This window comes from Haliotis rufescens, unplaced genomic scaffold, assembly GCF_023055435.1.
Source record: "Haliotis rufescens isolate VD_foot unplaced genomic scaffold, xgHalRufe1.0.p SCAF_7, whole genome shotgun sequence".
In the NCBI taxonomy this organism is placed as follows: Eukaryota; Metazoa; Mollusca; class Gastropoda; order Lepetellida; family Haliotidae; genus Haliotis; species Haliotis rufescens.
This window is the reverse complement of record NW_025964361.1, coordinates 38307424-38321599: the sequence shown is the minus strand read 5'-3', so window position 1 is coordinate 38321599 and position 14176 is coordinate 38307424. Positions and strand designations below refer to the sequence as shown.

The 14176-nt window shown below is 42.1% G+C and overlaps 1 protein-coding gene across 1 annotated transcript in view; it reads left to right on the top strand.

Moving 5' to 3' along the window:
* The first annotated feature begins 2694 nt into the window (after positions 1-2694).
* The window catches only part of LOC124144162, a 128563-nt gene continuing 117081 nt past the window's right edge, over positions 2695-14176 (top strand). The window contains exon 1 of the mRNA XM_046513423.2: positions 2695-3559. Coding sequence (XP_046369379.1) covers positions 3496-3559 — 64 coding nt within the window. The 5' untranslated portion in view covers positions 2695-3495. The remainder of the gene's footprint in view (positions 3560-14176) is intronic.

Genomic DNA, 14176 nt, shown 5'->3' with positions numbered 1-14176 from the left:
TGTGGCATATCCTAACTCATTGTGACAGAAATTCACGATGGGTTTTGAAACAAATGGAAAGCCAGCATGTTGGGAAAAGCAGGGAGCCATCGTTTACAACAATCAAAGATAAAAGCCGATTATGATGTTAATAACAAACTTGTCAGACACTATTTGGGGCCATTATTATTATCACAAAGCGTTACCTTCTACTTGGTCTAGTGGATAGAGCGCCTGCCCGGAGTGCGGAAGGTCGTGGGTTCGATTTCCGGCCGCGTCATGCCAAAACAAAGAACGTTAAGAGATGGCCCTGGATAAAACAGACTGGTCGGTAAGGTAAGGTATGCTGTGTCTGTCGGGTACACATGTTTAACCAGCGGGATGGTATCTCATGGGGCTAGCACTATAAAACCTGCATAAGTCCGGACCAGTACAAGCAGCCGGCCACACGAACGCAAGCACGCACGCACGCACGCGCGCACACACACACATACACACACACACGTGCACTTACGTCGCTATATCAGTCTAATAATCTTGAACGCGACGTTAAACCTAATTTTTGTTCACCTTACCTGACAAAGCGTTAGCTTTCTGGACAGCTGAGGAGGTGTTACCAAACCTCGATGACGTCATTGGTGGAAACATGCATGCAAGCATTTCATTAGGCCGCTGAGAGGACTTCGAGTGAACGCGGCATAACTGCATATGATGCAAACAACTTCGGATAAAAAGATTATTGGTTGTAACGAACCCTTTTGCTATCTGCAAGCTTTATGTCTTTAAGTGACATTTATGATATGTGGAATAATGAAGACAGGTGTATTCGATATTCTTTGAATGCTACGTGGGGCCATGGCGTAGCCTAGTGGTTAAAGCGTTCGTTTGTCACGCCGAAGCTTCCGGTTCGATTCCCCACATGGGTACAATGTGTAAAGCCTATTTCTGGTGTCCGAATCAGGAGGAATATTGCTAAAAGCGGCGTAAAACAAAACTCACTCACTCTTAAGAAGTCCACAATGTTGAAATAATTTAAGATAGGGTGAAATGGTGTTTAACGTCGCGTTTAAGATTTGTGCTCTTATATGACGACGTACATGCACACGTGTGTGGCTGCTTGTACTAGTCCGGACTAATGTTGGTTTTATAGTACACGCCTACTGCCACAGTTTAACATGGACGACCCACTCAGACACGGTATACGGATTCCGAGCCAACCAGTCCTTCTTTTATACCCTTAATGCCAAGTGCCAGGGTACAACAAGAACCATCTTTTAACGTCTTTTGGTATGAGGTGAGGTGAAATTGGGTTTAACGTCGCGTCCAAGATTATTGCACTTATATAGCGACGTGCGTGTACGTGTATTTGTGTGTGTGGCTGCTTGTACTAGTCCGGACTGATGCCGATTTATAGTGCTAGCTCACTCAGATACCATGCCGCAGTTTAACATGAATACCCCACTCAGACACAGTATACTGACTCCGAGCCGACCAGTCCTTGTTTTAGCCCCTTAATGCCGAGCGCCAGACAGGGTAACAACAAGTACAATCTTTTAACGTCTTTTTGTATGACGCGGCCCGGGATCGAACCCTGGACCTTCCGCTCTCCGGGCGGACGCTCTACCACAAGACCACGGAGGCTGTCTCTTTTGGTATGACGTAACCAAGATCGAACCACCGACTTTCCGCACCGGGCAGGGGTTCTGTCCACAAGACCACTCACTCATTCATAAACTAACAGGGGTGATGGAATAGCCCTGTGGTTAAGGCGTTGGCTCCCTCGGGCTGAAGACCGGTGGTCAACTCTCAACATGGATATGATGTGGGTAAGTCCTGTTTGTATCCCTTATAGTGATAACGCTGGTTTAATGATAAAACAAGTGCGAAAATTGTCGTCGTGATTAAAAAAACCATAACATGTTCATTTCCCATGAAAAATATGCTTAATAATTAAAAATAATATTGGAGGATAAAAATCAATTGTCGCTAAAAGTACTAAAACGCCTCACAAAGGCTTGGATTTCAGTAAGTGATCTATTTTTTATGATATGCTTGATATTAAAGGACACTCGGGACACATCCTCGGAAACATATTCCCTTCAGCCAGTACAACAGAGATAAAGTTTAGTAAAAAAATGAAAAGATTCCAAGCTCCCTCGATATACAAAACCTTTACATCCATCTTACTTTTTCAAGTCATGCATCACTTCGAGCTTTCCCCCCACATGAAACTGAAAGGACGTGATATAACTGAAAAACTGTTCAAAGCGGCCTTAAACCAAACTCACTTACTCGTATTTCCGACAGCTAAGTCTTGCGTTCGAAGTACCGCACATATACTGTGTATCACATACAGATCGCTTGTTTACACCAACACAACAGAACATCTCCGCGTGGTGAAATCAACTGAAACACACCCTATAACCTCTTCCAGTGGCATCCGCACTCTCCCCCTGCGCTCTCCGGTCCCATCCCCCTTCATCAGCTGATGTTCAATTCAAATCATAAACAATGTCTGCCTGTACACCATCCCGCTGAGTCCATTTCTTCATCAATAATTACGACTCTTATATCACTTCGTTATGTTGCGGTGTAGCGGGTGTTTGTCTTTACTGATATTTGTTTTACAAGTGATTGCTAACTGTATGTTAATACGGTCGATACTTCCCTCTCTGCGAGTTGTCTTACAGTTAGTCCTCTCTCGACAGTCGAGGGAAGAGCCTGCCCGCCCGCCCGCCATCGGTCTGCGTCCCAATCAGCCAACCAGCAATAGAGCGATCACCAAGTACTCCGCTCGCGCTCATCTCGTGAGTCTCGGGGTACACTCAGTATAGGGGCAGACTCCTAGCATCACCGGTAGGAGGGTTCGGACATCAGCGGTTGTGAATGAGTGACACGTCGGTCTTAATTGACACATTTGAGCACCTTTGTTTCTCCCAAGACAGTGGTGTTTCTGAACGGATTGTCACAAATTCGGGACTAAGGAAACTTTACTTAGAGCATCTTGTTTTGGATACTTGGAACAGTGTCTCAACATCTTTTCATACGGATGATATTATGTCATTCTATCTGTGAAATTTCCCGTGAGGATCATTTTAATTATCTTAATGTCAAAGAACATAATTATAAGGTCTGAAGGCAACTTTGCAATGTGTCTAATTAGCTTTCGTAAATAAAGTCAACGAGTCCGCAAGACTTGAATATTCAAGGGCCAGATTAGCAGCGAAAGCTAGGTATCTTATCCAATTCTTTGACCAACACCTATCATCATGTCATCTTAACAGCCGCTAGCCACGAGATGTTAATTTTTAAAGAGCTTCATTGATACTGGTGGCGAATTTGGAAGAACTAAGGCAATTAAAGGAAGCTCCTTGACGATCCTGCTCAGGAGATACATCTTTGGTCTCGGCGGAGGCAAGAAGGATAGGCAGAGGATACCGGAGTCGTGAGGACCTGATTGGGAGTACCCCCAATCAGTGATTTGGAAACTTTCTGTGCTTCGTGTTGCTTCGAGTTATGGAGTGTTCTGGAATGTTTATTGCGGGGCTTGGTGTGTTTATCGTCATCCTGCAGGCTCCAGGTACGTTGTTTATTGTGCATGTCTACTACAGTGGTATGTTGTCTCAGTTAAGTGCATTCAGACGTAGCGCTAGGTAAACGATTTGACAAAGTGGTGGCGGCGATATTAAACTGGGATGATTACACTTTTATTGTGTATATATGAACAGTTAGAGCAGTAATAGTAAGAACAAGGTGATGGAAGATTACGACTGCATAAAATTTAGACGTTTTGACCAAAGGATAAGCAATGTCTACTTTTCACCTGTAGGTTACATAACGGTATGTCGATAACACGCTTGTGCTTAGACTATTTATGAGTTATAAAGGAAATGGGTGGATGGTATAATGCTAAGTGCCACATCGCGTCACGGGGGCACAAATAATCCTTAGTATATAAGGACATCTAACAGAACACAAGACGCTCTTAATGTGGAAGAAAAGGTGTGTGGATACGCCACAGTTGGTGACCACCACTGTCACCGAGCCGTCCACACTCGAATCGCATAGACATCACAGCAAGCGATGGCGACTACTCTAGGTCCTATGTGTTTCGGTAAACCGCCAACCATATAAATTATTTTGTGTATTTTGTTATCTTTGGTTGGAAACGTTCAGCGAAAATAAGATAGAGAAACACTAAATTCTTTATGTATAGATGGAGATTGATTTTCTATCCGTTAATGATATCGGACGCATATAGGTGGGATATCAGTTACGTTTCTTTTAATGTTTAAACATATTTCAAGTATTTGTGTGGAATATTACTCTCGTTTGTAATGTAACGATGACGAATGACTTATAGAGCATCACAATATATTTGGCAGTTAATTAATCACAAAATCAACGCTTTGGGAATAAGTGCCCCCGTACCTTACCATATTGTATAATTCTGGAGGTATTTAGGAATTAATGCTAAAATTATGTAATCTTTCTATGATCAAACAGCACATCTATTGCATGTATATTGCATACTGGCGCTGGACCATACAACATTGTGCTTCATCGCGAGCGATACAGAAACGGACAAATCTACTTGTGCTGGACCTTCACATGTTAACGTTTATTGCATGGGGTGATATACGGGTGGGGGAGGGTATTCTAACCCTGGTGTAGAAGTAAAGATTTCGAGTCGACAGAAACATATGGTATTCTTCCCTGTAGCTCAGTCACCAAAATAAGATCGAAATTATTCAAAATAGCTGTGACATATCACTGGCGACACCGGGTGTTCTCGTTCTTTTCAGGGGTAACACGCTGGGTGTTGAAAGGTCGGGCTTTGAGCAAATGACACAGCAAGTTGGAATCGAGCTGATGAATGTATTGAAACTATAAACGTCAATACTATAGTTGCACTAACATCGGGCATCCACCACACTGGTGTAGCTGGGTACATGCGTACTGTCGTTGTGTCGGTGGGGGGTGGGTTTTTTGGGGGGTGGGGTGGGGGTCGGGATTGTGTGTTGTCTGATGTGGTGTGGTGTTACGTCTGATGTGGCGTGGTGTGGAGTGGTGTTGTCTGATATGATGTGGCGTGGTGTGGTGTGCAGTTGTCTGATGTGATGTGGTATGGTGTGGTGTGGTGTGGTGTTGTCTGATGTGGTGTGGCGTGGTGTGGTGTGGTGTGCATGTGTCTGATGTGATGTGATGTGCCGTGGTGTGGTGTTGTCTGATATGATGTGGCGTGATGTGGTGTGCAGTTGTCTGATGTGATGTGGTGTGGTGTTGTCTGATGTGGTGTGGCGTGGTGTGGTGTGCATGTGTCTGATGTGATGTGATTCGCCCTGGTGTGGTGTTGTCTGATGTGATGTGATGTGCCGTGGTGTGGTGTTGTCTGATGTGGTATGGTGTGCCGTGGTGTTGTGTTGTCTGATGTGGTGTGGCGTGGTGTGGTGTGCATGTGTCTGATGTGATGTGATGTGATGTGCCGTGGTGTGGTGTTGTCTGATTTGATGTGGTGTGGTGTGGTGTGGTGTGGTGTGGTGTGGTGTGGTGTGGTGTTGTGTTGTCTGATGTCGTGTGGTGTGTATGTTCGGACATGGTGTGTTGTGTTGTGTTGTATCGTATGGTGTGGTGTGGTATGGCGTGGCGTGGCGTGGCGTGGCGTGGCGTGGCGTGGCGTGGCGTGGCGTGGCGTGGCGTGGCGTGGCGTGGCGTGGCGTTGGGGGAGTCTCTGATGGGGGGTAAGGGAGGAGGGGGGTCGATCCGATGAGGGATGACAGTCATAATCAACTGGAGAATATTTCTTGCAAGTGCAATTCTCCCCGATAGCTTCACCATGACACACAGGGCCAGCAGGACATCCCCACTAATTACATAACGTCCGTGTCGGCATCATGGTCACGGCGTTGTTCACAACCAGTAGCGTCACAGTGAGTTTACCACCCGGGGACGTTTAATTCAACTGCAAAAATAAAAATATTACATTAATCTTTCAATTTGTACCCCAACAAGTGGTAAACCAAGTTAAGGATTCTGTAATGTACACAAATTATTTCAACCACTCACTCCGAGTATATTTTCTTAAAATACCACCTGACGTCCACTAGTCCCCGCTTAGCCATTAGCTTACAGACAAGCCACGTAATACCCGATGCACAAGCACTCAACCGACAAGCTATTATTCGAATAGATGTATCTTGGGATTAACATTCAAATAATATAAGCTTGTTTTGATCACCAGAAAAAGGATATTAAAGACAAACTTCAAACATCGCATCTACTATCATGTATATTACATACAGACAAAAAAGCCTACATCAGCTCCTAACATAAAGAGCGATGCCTCATCACGGTTTGGGGGTATGTGAAACGCGTTTAACGTGCCTTGTTTGTCAATTCGAAGATAAGCGTTGGTTTATACATACTGTAGCAGATTCTTTGTGATTGGATATGATTCCAGAAATTACGTTGGAATTCTTTATATGGGTTGGAATTCTATGGGATCAATAGGGTATTATCGTGTATCTCGCCGCTTGTAAAGATGTGACATTTTGAATGCCAGCCACTAGATCGTCGTTGTGAATGAACTATTTACTCTGTCGATCAACTCAATTATTCATGCACTATTATCATGAAGTTTTCATGAACGTGTTTGTTTTCATTTCAATTCATCATCCATCACATGTCATTTAATACCCCATCACCCTGTACACGTAGGTCTATGTTGTATACACCAGCAGTAGGACACCAATGTACAACTGACAAGCGTTCCAGATACATAACACATTAACAATCGTAATATGAGACTCATTTGAAGTCATGACAATACCAAAGGGGTTAGGAGAGACTTTTTTCAGCAAGCATTATCAGTGACTACCAAAAAGATCACTAAATATTTATGACAGAAAATGTCACAGATCACTATCATCTACAAATATATATATATATATAAACTCAGAGTTGCAATATATATATATATATATATATATATATATATATATATATATATATATATATATATATATATATATATATATATATATATTGCAACTCTGAGTTTCACGCACCCATGTTATTGCGTACGATCATCAGGCATAATGAAACATGGTTTTTAGTTTGACTCTTTCTTTTTTGCTCGGCTTGGGGGTTTTACCATGGCGACAGGTGGAAATGAGCTCGCTTCTTTTGTTTAGCTTGTTGGAAGAGAAGCTCGAGATTCTCATGCTAACATCCAATAACAACGCAATAACATGGTTGCGTGAAACTCAGAGTTGCAAAATGATATAAGGAAAGTGTATCCAAATCTGTATGTATGTATATATATATATATACATACACACACACACACGCACGCACACACACACACACACATACACACACACGCACGCACGCACGCACGCACGCACGCACGCACGCACGCACACACACACACACACACACACACACACACACACACCCTATGGCCTGATGAGCGCTAGCCAATAAAAACTGTGTTCATTCTTACTCCACTTATTTAATTATTACTACATTGTGCCTGAGAGTTAGAACTTTACTGTGCTTTTTCTACACACACATATGTTATATAAGCCTGTCATTAATGCGGGTCAACCTTTGACTTATTTTCATTCTATTCCCATCATACAGATTATACATTTTATACATACGAGGGGCGTTCAATAAGTTTTGCAACTTCAATATAAGACCAAGTCGCAGAATATCTTTTGCACTTTTATTTTTCAATATAATCTACATTCACCTCAATACACCTATTCCATTTGTCCTTTAAGCTTTTAATACCACTTTTATAGAAATCCGCAGATTGGTCCTCTAACCACGCCTCTGCAGCAGCCTTTATGTCCTCGTCATCCTGGAAGCGTCTTCCACGTAGGGCAGATTTCATTTGCCGGAACAGGAAATAGTCACTGGGGGCCAAGTCTGGGCTCTACAGTTAAATCACTCACCCAACAGCCCTGGTCTTATATTGAAGTTGCAAAACTTATTGAACGCCCCTTGTATAATACATTTTATACACTACACATGTATTTTTAATACATTTATACATACAATGCATTTGTTATACATTTAAATATATGTTTTTAATAATGTTATACATTTTATACATATACATACGCATATACATTTGTTTATACATATTATACATATTTGTGTATTTGAAGAAGAAAAAAACCTCGGAGTGATGCAGGTCTTTCACATCTTCCAATTTTGTGGAACGTCCGAATACGGGCAAGCTGACACATCAAGAATCATAATCAGTGCGAATCTGGGATTCGAACCCATGATCATAGTATTCCGGCACTTGTAAGGGACGCAACTCTGCACCCTTGATCGGGAATAATAGCAATATTCTCATGATATGTAGATTTTTACATATATATGTATTTATATCGTATTGTAATGCCCTCATACCGCGAGAAATCGGGATGACCTATACACGTCCCTTGATAGTGTTATGTAATCAAATTATATGTAATGCTATAAGCACTGTAAATCTGTATCATGCCATTATCGATCGGTTTCCTAAGCTATGGAAGCGTATGGCATGCTGTTGCATTGTTTTATTTTGCTACATTTACTGCGGACTTTGTTTTCGTGAACAAATTATCGATAATCATGACACGCCGTAATTAATCATTTTCTGTTAATGCTAAGGATGCCGCAGTCCGCGTAAAAGGAAGACAGTGATCTAAATTTATCCCACGAGAATCAACCAATCACAGGTTGACAGTGAGGACACCAGGTGTTCACGGACTGGAAACGAGGCCGTAGTGTCCCCGGTGACACCAGCTTAAACAAAGGGACTGTGGGGTAGTCTTGTGGGTAACGCGTTCTTTCGTCACACCCAGGTTCGATTACTCAAATGGGTATTGTGTGGGAAGCCCATTTTGTTATCCTCTCCCGTGATATGGCTTGAGAAATCATATCTATAGAACCGCTCCTATAACGGTCCAGTATAAGCAGACACACACACACACACACACACACACACACACACACACACACACACACACACACACACACACACGTGCATGCACGTCGCTACATAATTAAACCCCATTTCAACTCACCCGTTGGGGTGCACTGGACAAAGGTGAGGTGAAATTGGGTTTAACGTCGCGTCCAAGATTATTGCACTTATATAGCGACGTGCATGCACGTGTGTGTGTGTGTCTGCTTGTACTAGTCCGGACTGATGCCGATTTATAGTGCTAGCTCACTCAGATACCATGCCGCAGTTTAACATGAATACCCCACTCAGACACAGTATACTGACTCCGAGCCGACCAGTCCTTGTTTTAACCCCTTAATGTCGAGCGCCAGACAGGGTAACAACAAGTACCATCTTTTAACGTCTTTTGGTATGACGCGGCCGGGGATCGAACCCCGGACCTTCCGCTCTCCGGGCGGACGCTCTACCACTAGACCACGGTGGCGGCAGCACTGGACAAAGCTGAACAACATTGCACACGACTTGTTGAGACGGCTAATATCAAGATATCGTCTTTTAAACTATAGTTATGTGAAGTGATTTAACAACACGACATTAAGGATATAAAGCAGATTAGATTCCCGAGATTTTGATTCACTAAATGGCTATTAAGGCAAGCGTTGAACGCCGTATGATAGCGTATTGCTTATCGGTCCATAGTTGTTGGGGCGGCCGGGTAGCTTTGTGGTTAAATCGTTCGCTCGTCACGCCAAAGACCCGGGTTCGATTCCCGACAGCCCATATACATGAGCGCTAGCCAATAAAAACTGTGTTCATTCTTACTCCACTTATTTAGGGGCGGTCGGGTAGCCTAGTGGTTAAAGCGTTCGCTCGTCACGCCGAAGACCCGGGACCGATTCCCGACATGGGTACAATGTGTGAAGCCCATTTCTGGTGTCCCCCGCCATGATATTGCTGGAATATTGCTGAAAGCGGTGTAAAACCATACTCACTCACTCCCAAAGTTGTTATGTGTCTCAATTGCACTGATGTTTATCGTGTTTATCGAGGTCGGTTTCATATAAACGATTTTGACTCGTGGCCACTAGTCGAATAAAATAGTATTCAAGAAATATACTCTGCAAAAATAAGAAGTAGTAAAATCGTAAATGTCTGACAGGGTGTTGCCGACGTCCATACAAAATATCAAAAATAAATTGGTCATTCCTGCATGGATTGGGATTGATTTGTGTGGAAAGAATGAGGCACTGCAGAAATTTGGTGAAAAGATGGAAACATCGCAAAAACACAACCACGTGAGAGCCTGGCGCCGAAACACACCAACATGACATGCACGTGCAACATCACTTGTTGGGTGATGGCCACAGCTACGATGGAGACAAGTTTGGTTTAGTGACGAGTCACGTTTCGTCCTTCGCCTTGCGGATGGTACACGTCGTGTTTAGATGCGCCGCGGGGTACGTTATGCACGAAACTGCATACAGAAAGCGGACAGATTTGGTGGTGGTAGTGTTAGAAAGAGGGCAGCCATCTCCTATGCTGGTAGCAAATTGGTGCAAGTTCTGGGGACGTTAAAAGCACAACCTTACACGGATGAGATTCCTCGGCCACACGTCCTTCCAATACTTAATCCATGTGTTCAGAGTAAGACCACAAGAGACGAGGGACGTTTACAACACTGGTGAGACCACACCAGGTATATGGGCATGACTAAGGATCATAATCTGGGCGAAACTAAGATTCAAACCCACGGAAAAAGGATCCTGGCACAGTTAAGGGAAGCTACCCAGGGTAATCACCCAAATAGCCATTGGTCCGAATTAGATAAATTAGAGTTTCATATTTATATTTATCACGTAGATTGGAGCAGCTTTACGTCAAGGCAACGGAAATGAGAATGATATAACGCCATTATCAGAGTTTTGAATAGTAAGCTCAAACATAACATATACATTGGTTAAAAATGCACAAATTTCATTTTTCCCTGCGCTCTGTGGTCTGCGAATCTGGTTTTGGTTTAGTGTGGCATCAACGGATTTGTCCAGAAGAATCTCACAGGAGAACGTTATCAGATCATTCCATGAGCATACCACATAGGCAAATGGCGTTCCTGGCGACAAGAGTATCTGGCACCTTTCACATTATTGTCAACGATTGTTATCATTTCTACTGCTAAAGCTTCTATTACCGATTTCTTTATCTAGTTTAAAATTCTGTAACGCTAACACACTGCAAGCAGCTGAAAATAAAATCATACTGTTTTTGTGGATGATCCAAGCAACGATATTAAATATAGATTTTTACCATGTTTTAACGCCATCTTGTTCAAGCCATTCATATTATTATATAAGGTTTAATAATTAAGTGAGGTGCGTCAGGCTCCGATGTCAGCACCATACTCGATTTCATGGTGTCACGTGGTGGTTATCGTTAAAAAAATGCCTCGTTTTGGGCTTCCTGACACATTGAACCGACACGCAATGACGTTGCTGAAGTTGTTAGCAAACACAACACCTCACCCAGTATAGACAAGTATCAGCTGATATCATGAAGTTAAAAAACACGTTATTAAAGTGGGCACGGGCGACCCAGTGATCTAAGGCGCCGCAATGCCGAGCGCCAGACAGGGTAACAACAAGTACCATCTTTTAACGTCTTTTGGTATGACGCGGCCGGGGATCGAAATCCGGACATTCCGTTTACTCGAGCGGACGCTCTACCACTAGACCACGGAGGCGGTCGCTTTACTCAATAGCTTGAAAGTGGCGTTAATCTGCACATTACTCACTCACCCATGGAAAACGACCAGAATGGGGCAATACCCTTTATATTTTATATAAATATAAATATATGAATAATCAGCCTCAAATATCTGCCGAAACAGGTTCATTTTTGGCATACAAGACAAAATAGTGGTGAAAATTATAAGAATGCATTACTGAATATCAGTGATGACACCAGGTGTTCGCATGTCCTGCTCCACCGGCACAACCCGCCACTCACACTATTTGCATTAGGTCTGTGTTTGTTGTCTGACGCCTACCATGGGACGACCTGTAAACAATCGAAGAAAAATGAAATATTATCTTGAGTTATATTACCCCCCAGTGTCGTGTGCTCTTGTAAAGACAGTTAAGTATATCTGAACGTCACGACGGGCAGGCTATTGGATGAATAAGCAATTACAAAGTGTATCTTGGTTATCTACACAGACATTCAGCATGATCACAACCTGCAGAAGACATGTTAAAAAAACCAAAATGTTAAAGGTTCTCCTCAAGACTGGTTAATGGTTTATGCTGCTTAAACACTTTGAGGTCGCTGTGACGTTAGCGCTATCATCGCATTGTTCTTCAAGTCAGGAAACCTCTAGGACAAACCATCATCAAACGTCAGTACAGATAAATATATAATGTATGTGTATAATTCATAAGGCTGATCCCCAGTTGTAAGACTGTATTCTACATGGGCCCATTAAACTGACGTAAAACTTTGACATTGTGAAAGATGCATCAGCATGCGTTGGAACTGTTTCAAGGGTAATCGCATTATTTCGTTCATATCATGTTTGCCACAGATGTAATTTTAAACTTGTGTTTCACAAATATCGCGTTCATTAAGACTGAATGTTTTACGCCAAACTCGTACTCTATATGTAGGTATGTGCATTGATTAATGTTAAAACCTTGCATGTCACTTCATCATGTGTACTTCGGCTGCAAGGTCATGGATGGCCAAGTCGCCTATGGTGCCGTATTTCAACGAGCACAGTTCCGGTCTTAATGTTCCCCAGACATCTATGATCGTGGGCTAGGAGCCCAGATTGGCCCTGATTATTATTCTAGATTACCCGTGCTCGTGGAATTTTATCAAAATGTCTCAAACTTACATCATTTTGGACTTTCCTCCCACACCAAGCTGACATGCCGTGATATTAATGAACTACAGTTCAAAGCGGCGTAAAACACAACTCAATCACTCACATGTATATGGCAGATTTTGATTAATTAGAATTGTGTAGTCATTGTGAATTAAAGATACATGTACTTTGAAATACTGTAATTCCCTTTTAATGTCAACACAATGCATATTAATGCCTAATGAAAAGAAAAGAATCAAACAAACTAAAAACCGCATGTTCAAGAACTACACTTACGAATCACTATAAATGTATTATGGCACCATGCCACCATGTGTTCACGAAACGGGTGAGATATATAGTTATGTGAGATATATAGTTATATGTGAGATATATAGTTATGCCTCACCGTTATCACCCCTTGTGAATGAAGGGGAAGGTCAGGGTGTCCGCCATGCAACAATGACGTGAGTATATATGTGAATATGGAAACGTTCGCATTAAAGTTTATTTCCGTGCAACCAAAACTGTATTCATTTACACTGAAATATCATGCTGTAGACATGTTAAACTTTTATATCTGCATTTATAAAAATGTCTGTAATTCATTAAAACCCCGAGTGTTGATTCTGAATCACAAGAGCATTTATGCTTAAACTTAGTTACTGTGAATATAATCTGCAAGGAGTAATTTATAACACATTTTGAGTGTTTATATATTATATAAATCGACCTTCCACTGTACACGCGTATATCATAAATATGAACTTTATAATACGTCCATAAACATACAGTTTGTGACCAAAGGTGAAACCACACTGGACAAGACGAAGAATCCATGTCACTGTGAGTTGCATTAAATATTTTCCCATACATCATGTTTGCAAAGTGAATCAATATTTCAATATTATCATTTACAAAATAATTATTACTCTTGTAACGAAATTTTAATCGCAAAAGAGATTACATATTAAAGAGAACTGGATATCAAACAGAAAATAGAAAGAAAAATGTATGTCGTACAACATGAGAAGTAAGAACGCTTGCAGTATATTGAAAGGCAAATCAAATCGCTAATACAAACCACACAAGGACCAGGCTGAGATGCACTTGCAGAACGAATATTTCCTTGCCTAAACTGAGGTCTAAACAGACATGACAAGACGGCTATTCAATATGCCCGAGCACGATGCATAACGGAGGTATTGAATGTTGTATTGATTGCTGACATTGCCATTAAGATGTATCATTACGTCTTTGCTAAACTTTCCCGTCGACTAAATCAGTGCAACAACAGGCCCATGCTTTCAAAAGCATGTATTTTTTCTCTGTGGCTAAAATCTCTTCACAGATAGCGATGTGTGATATCA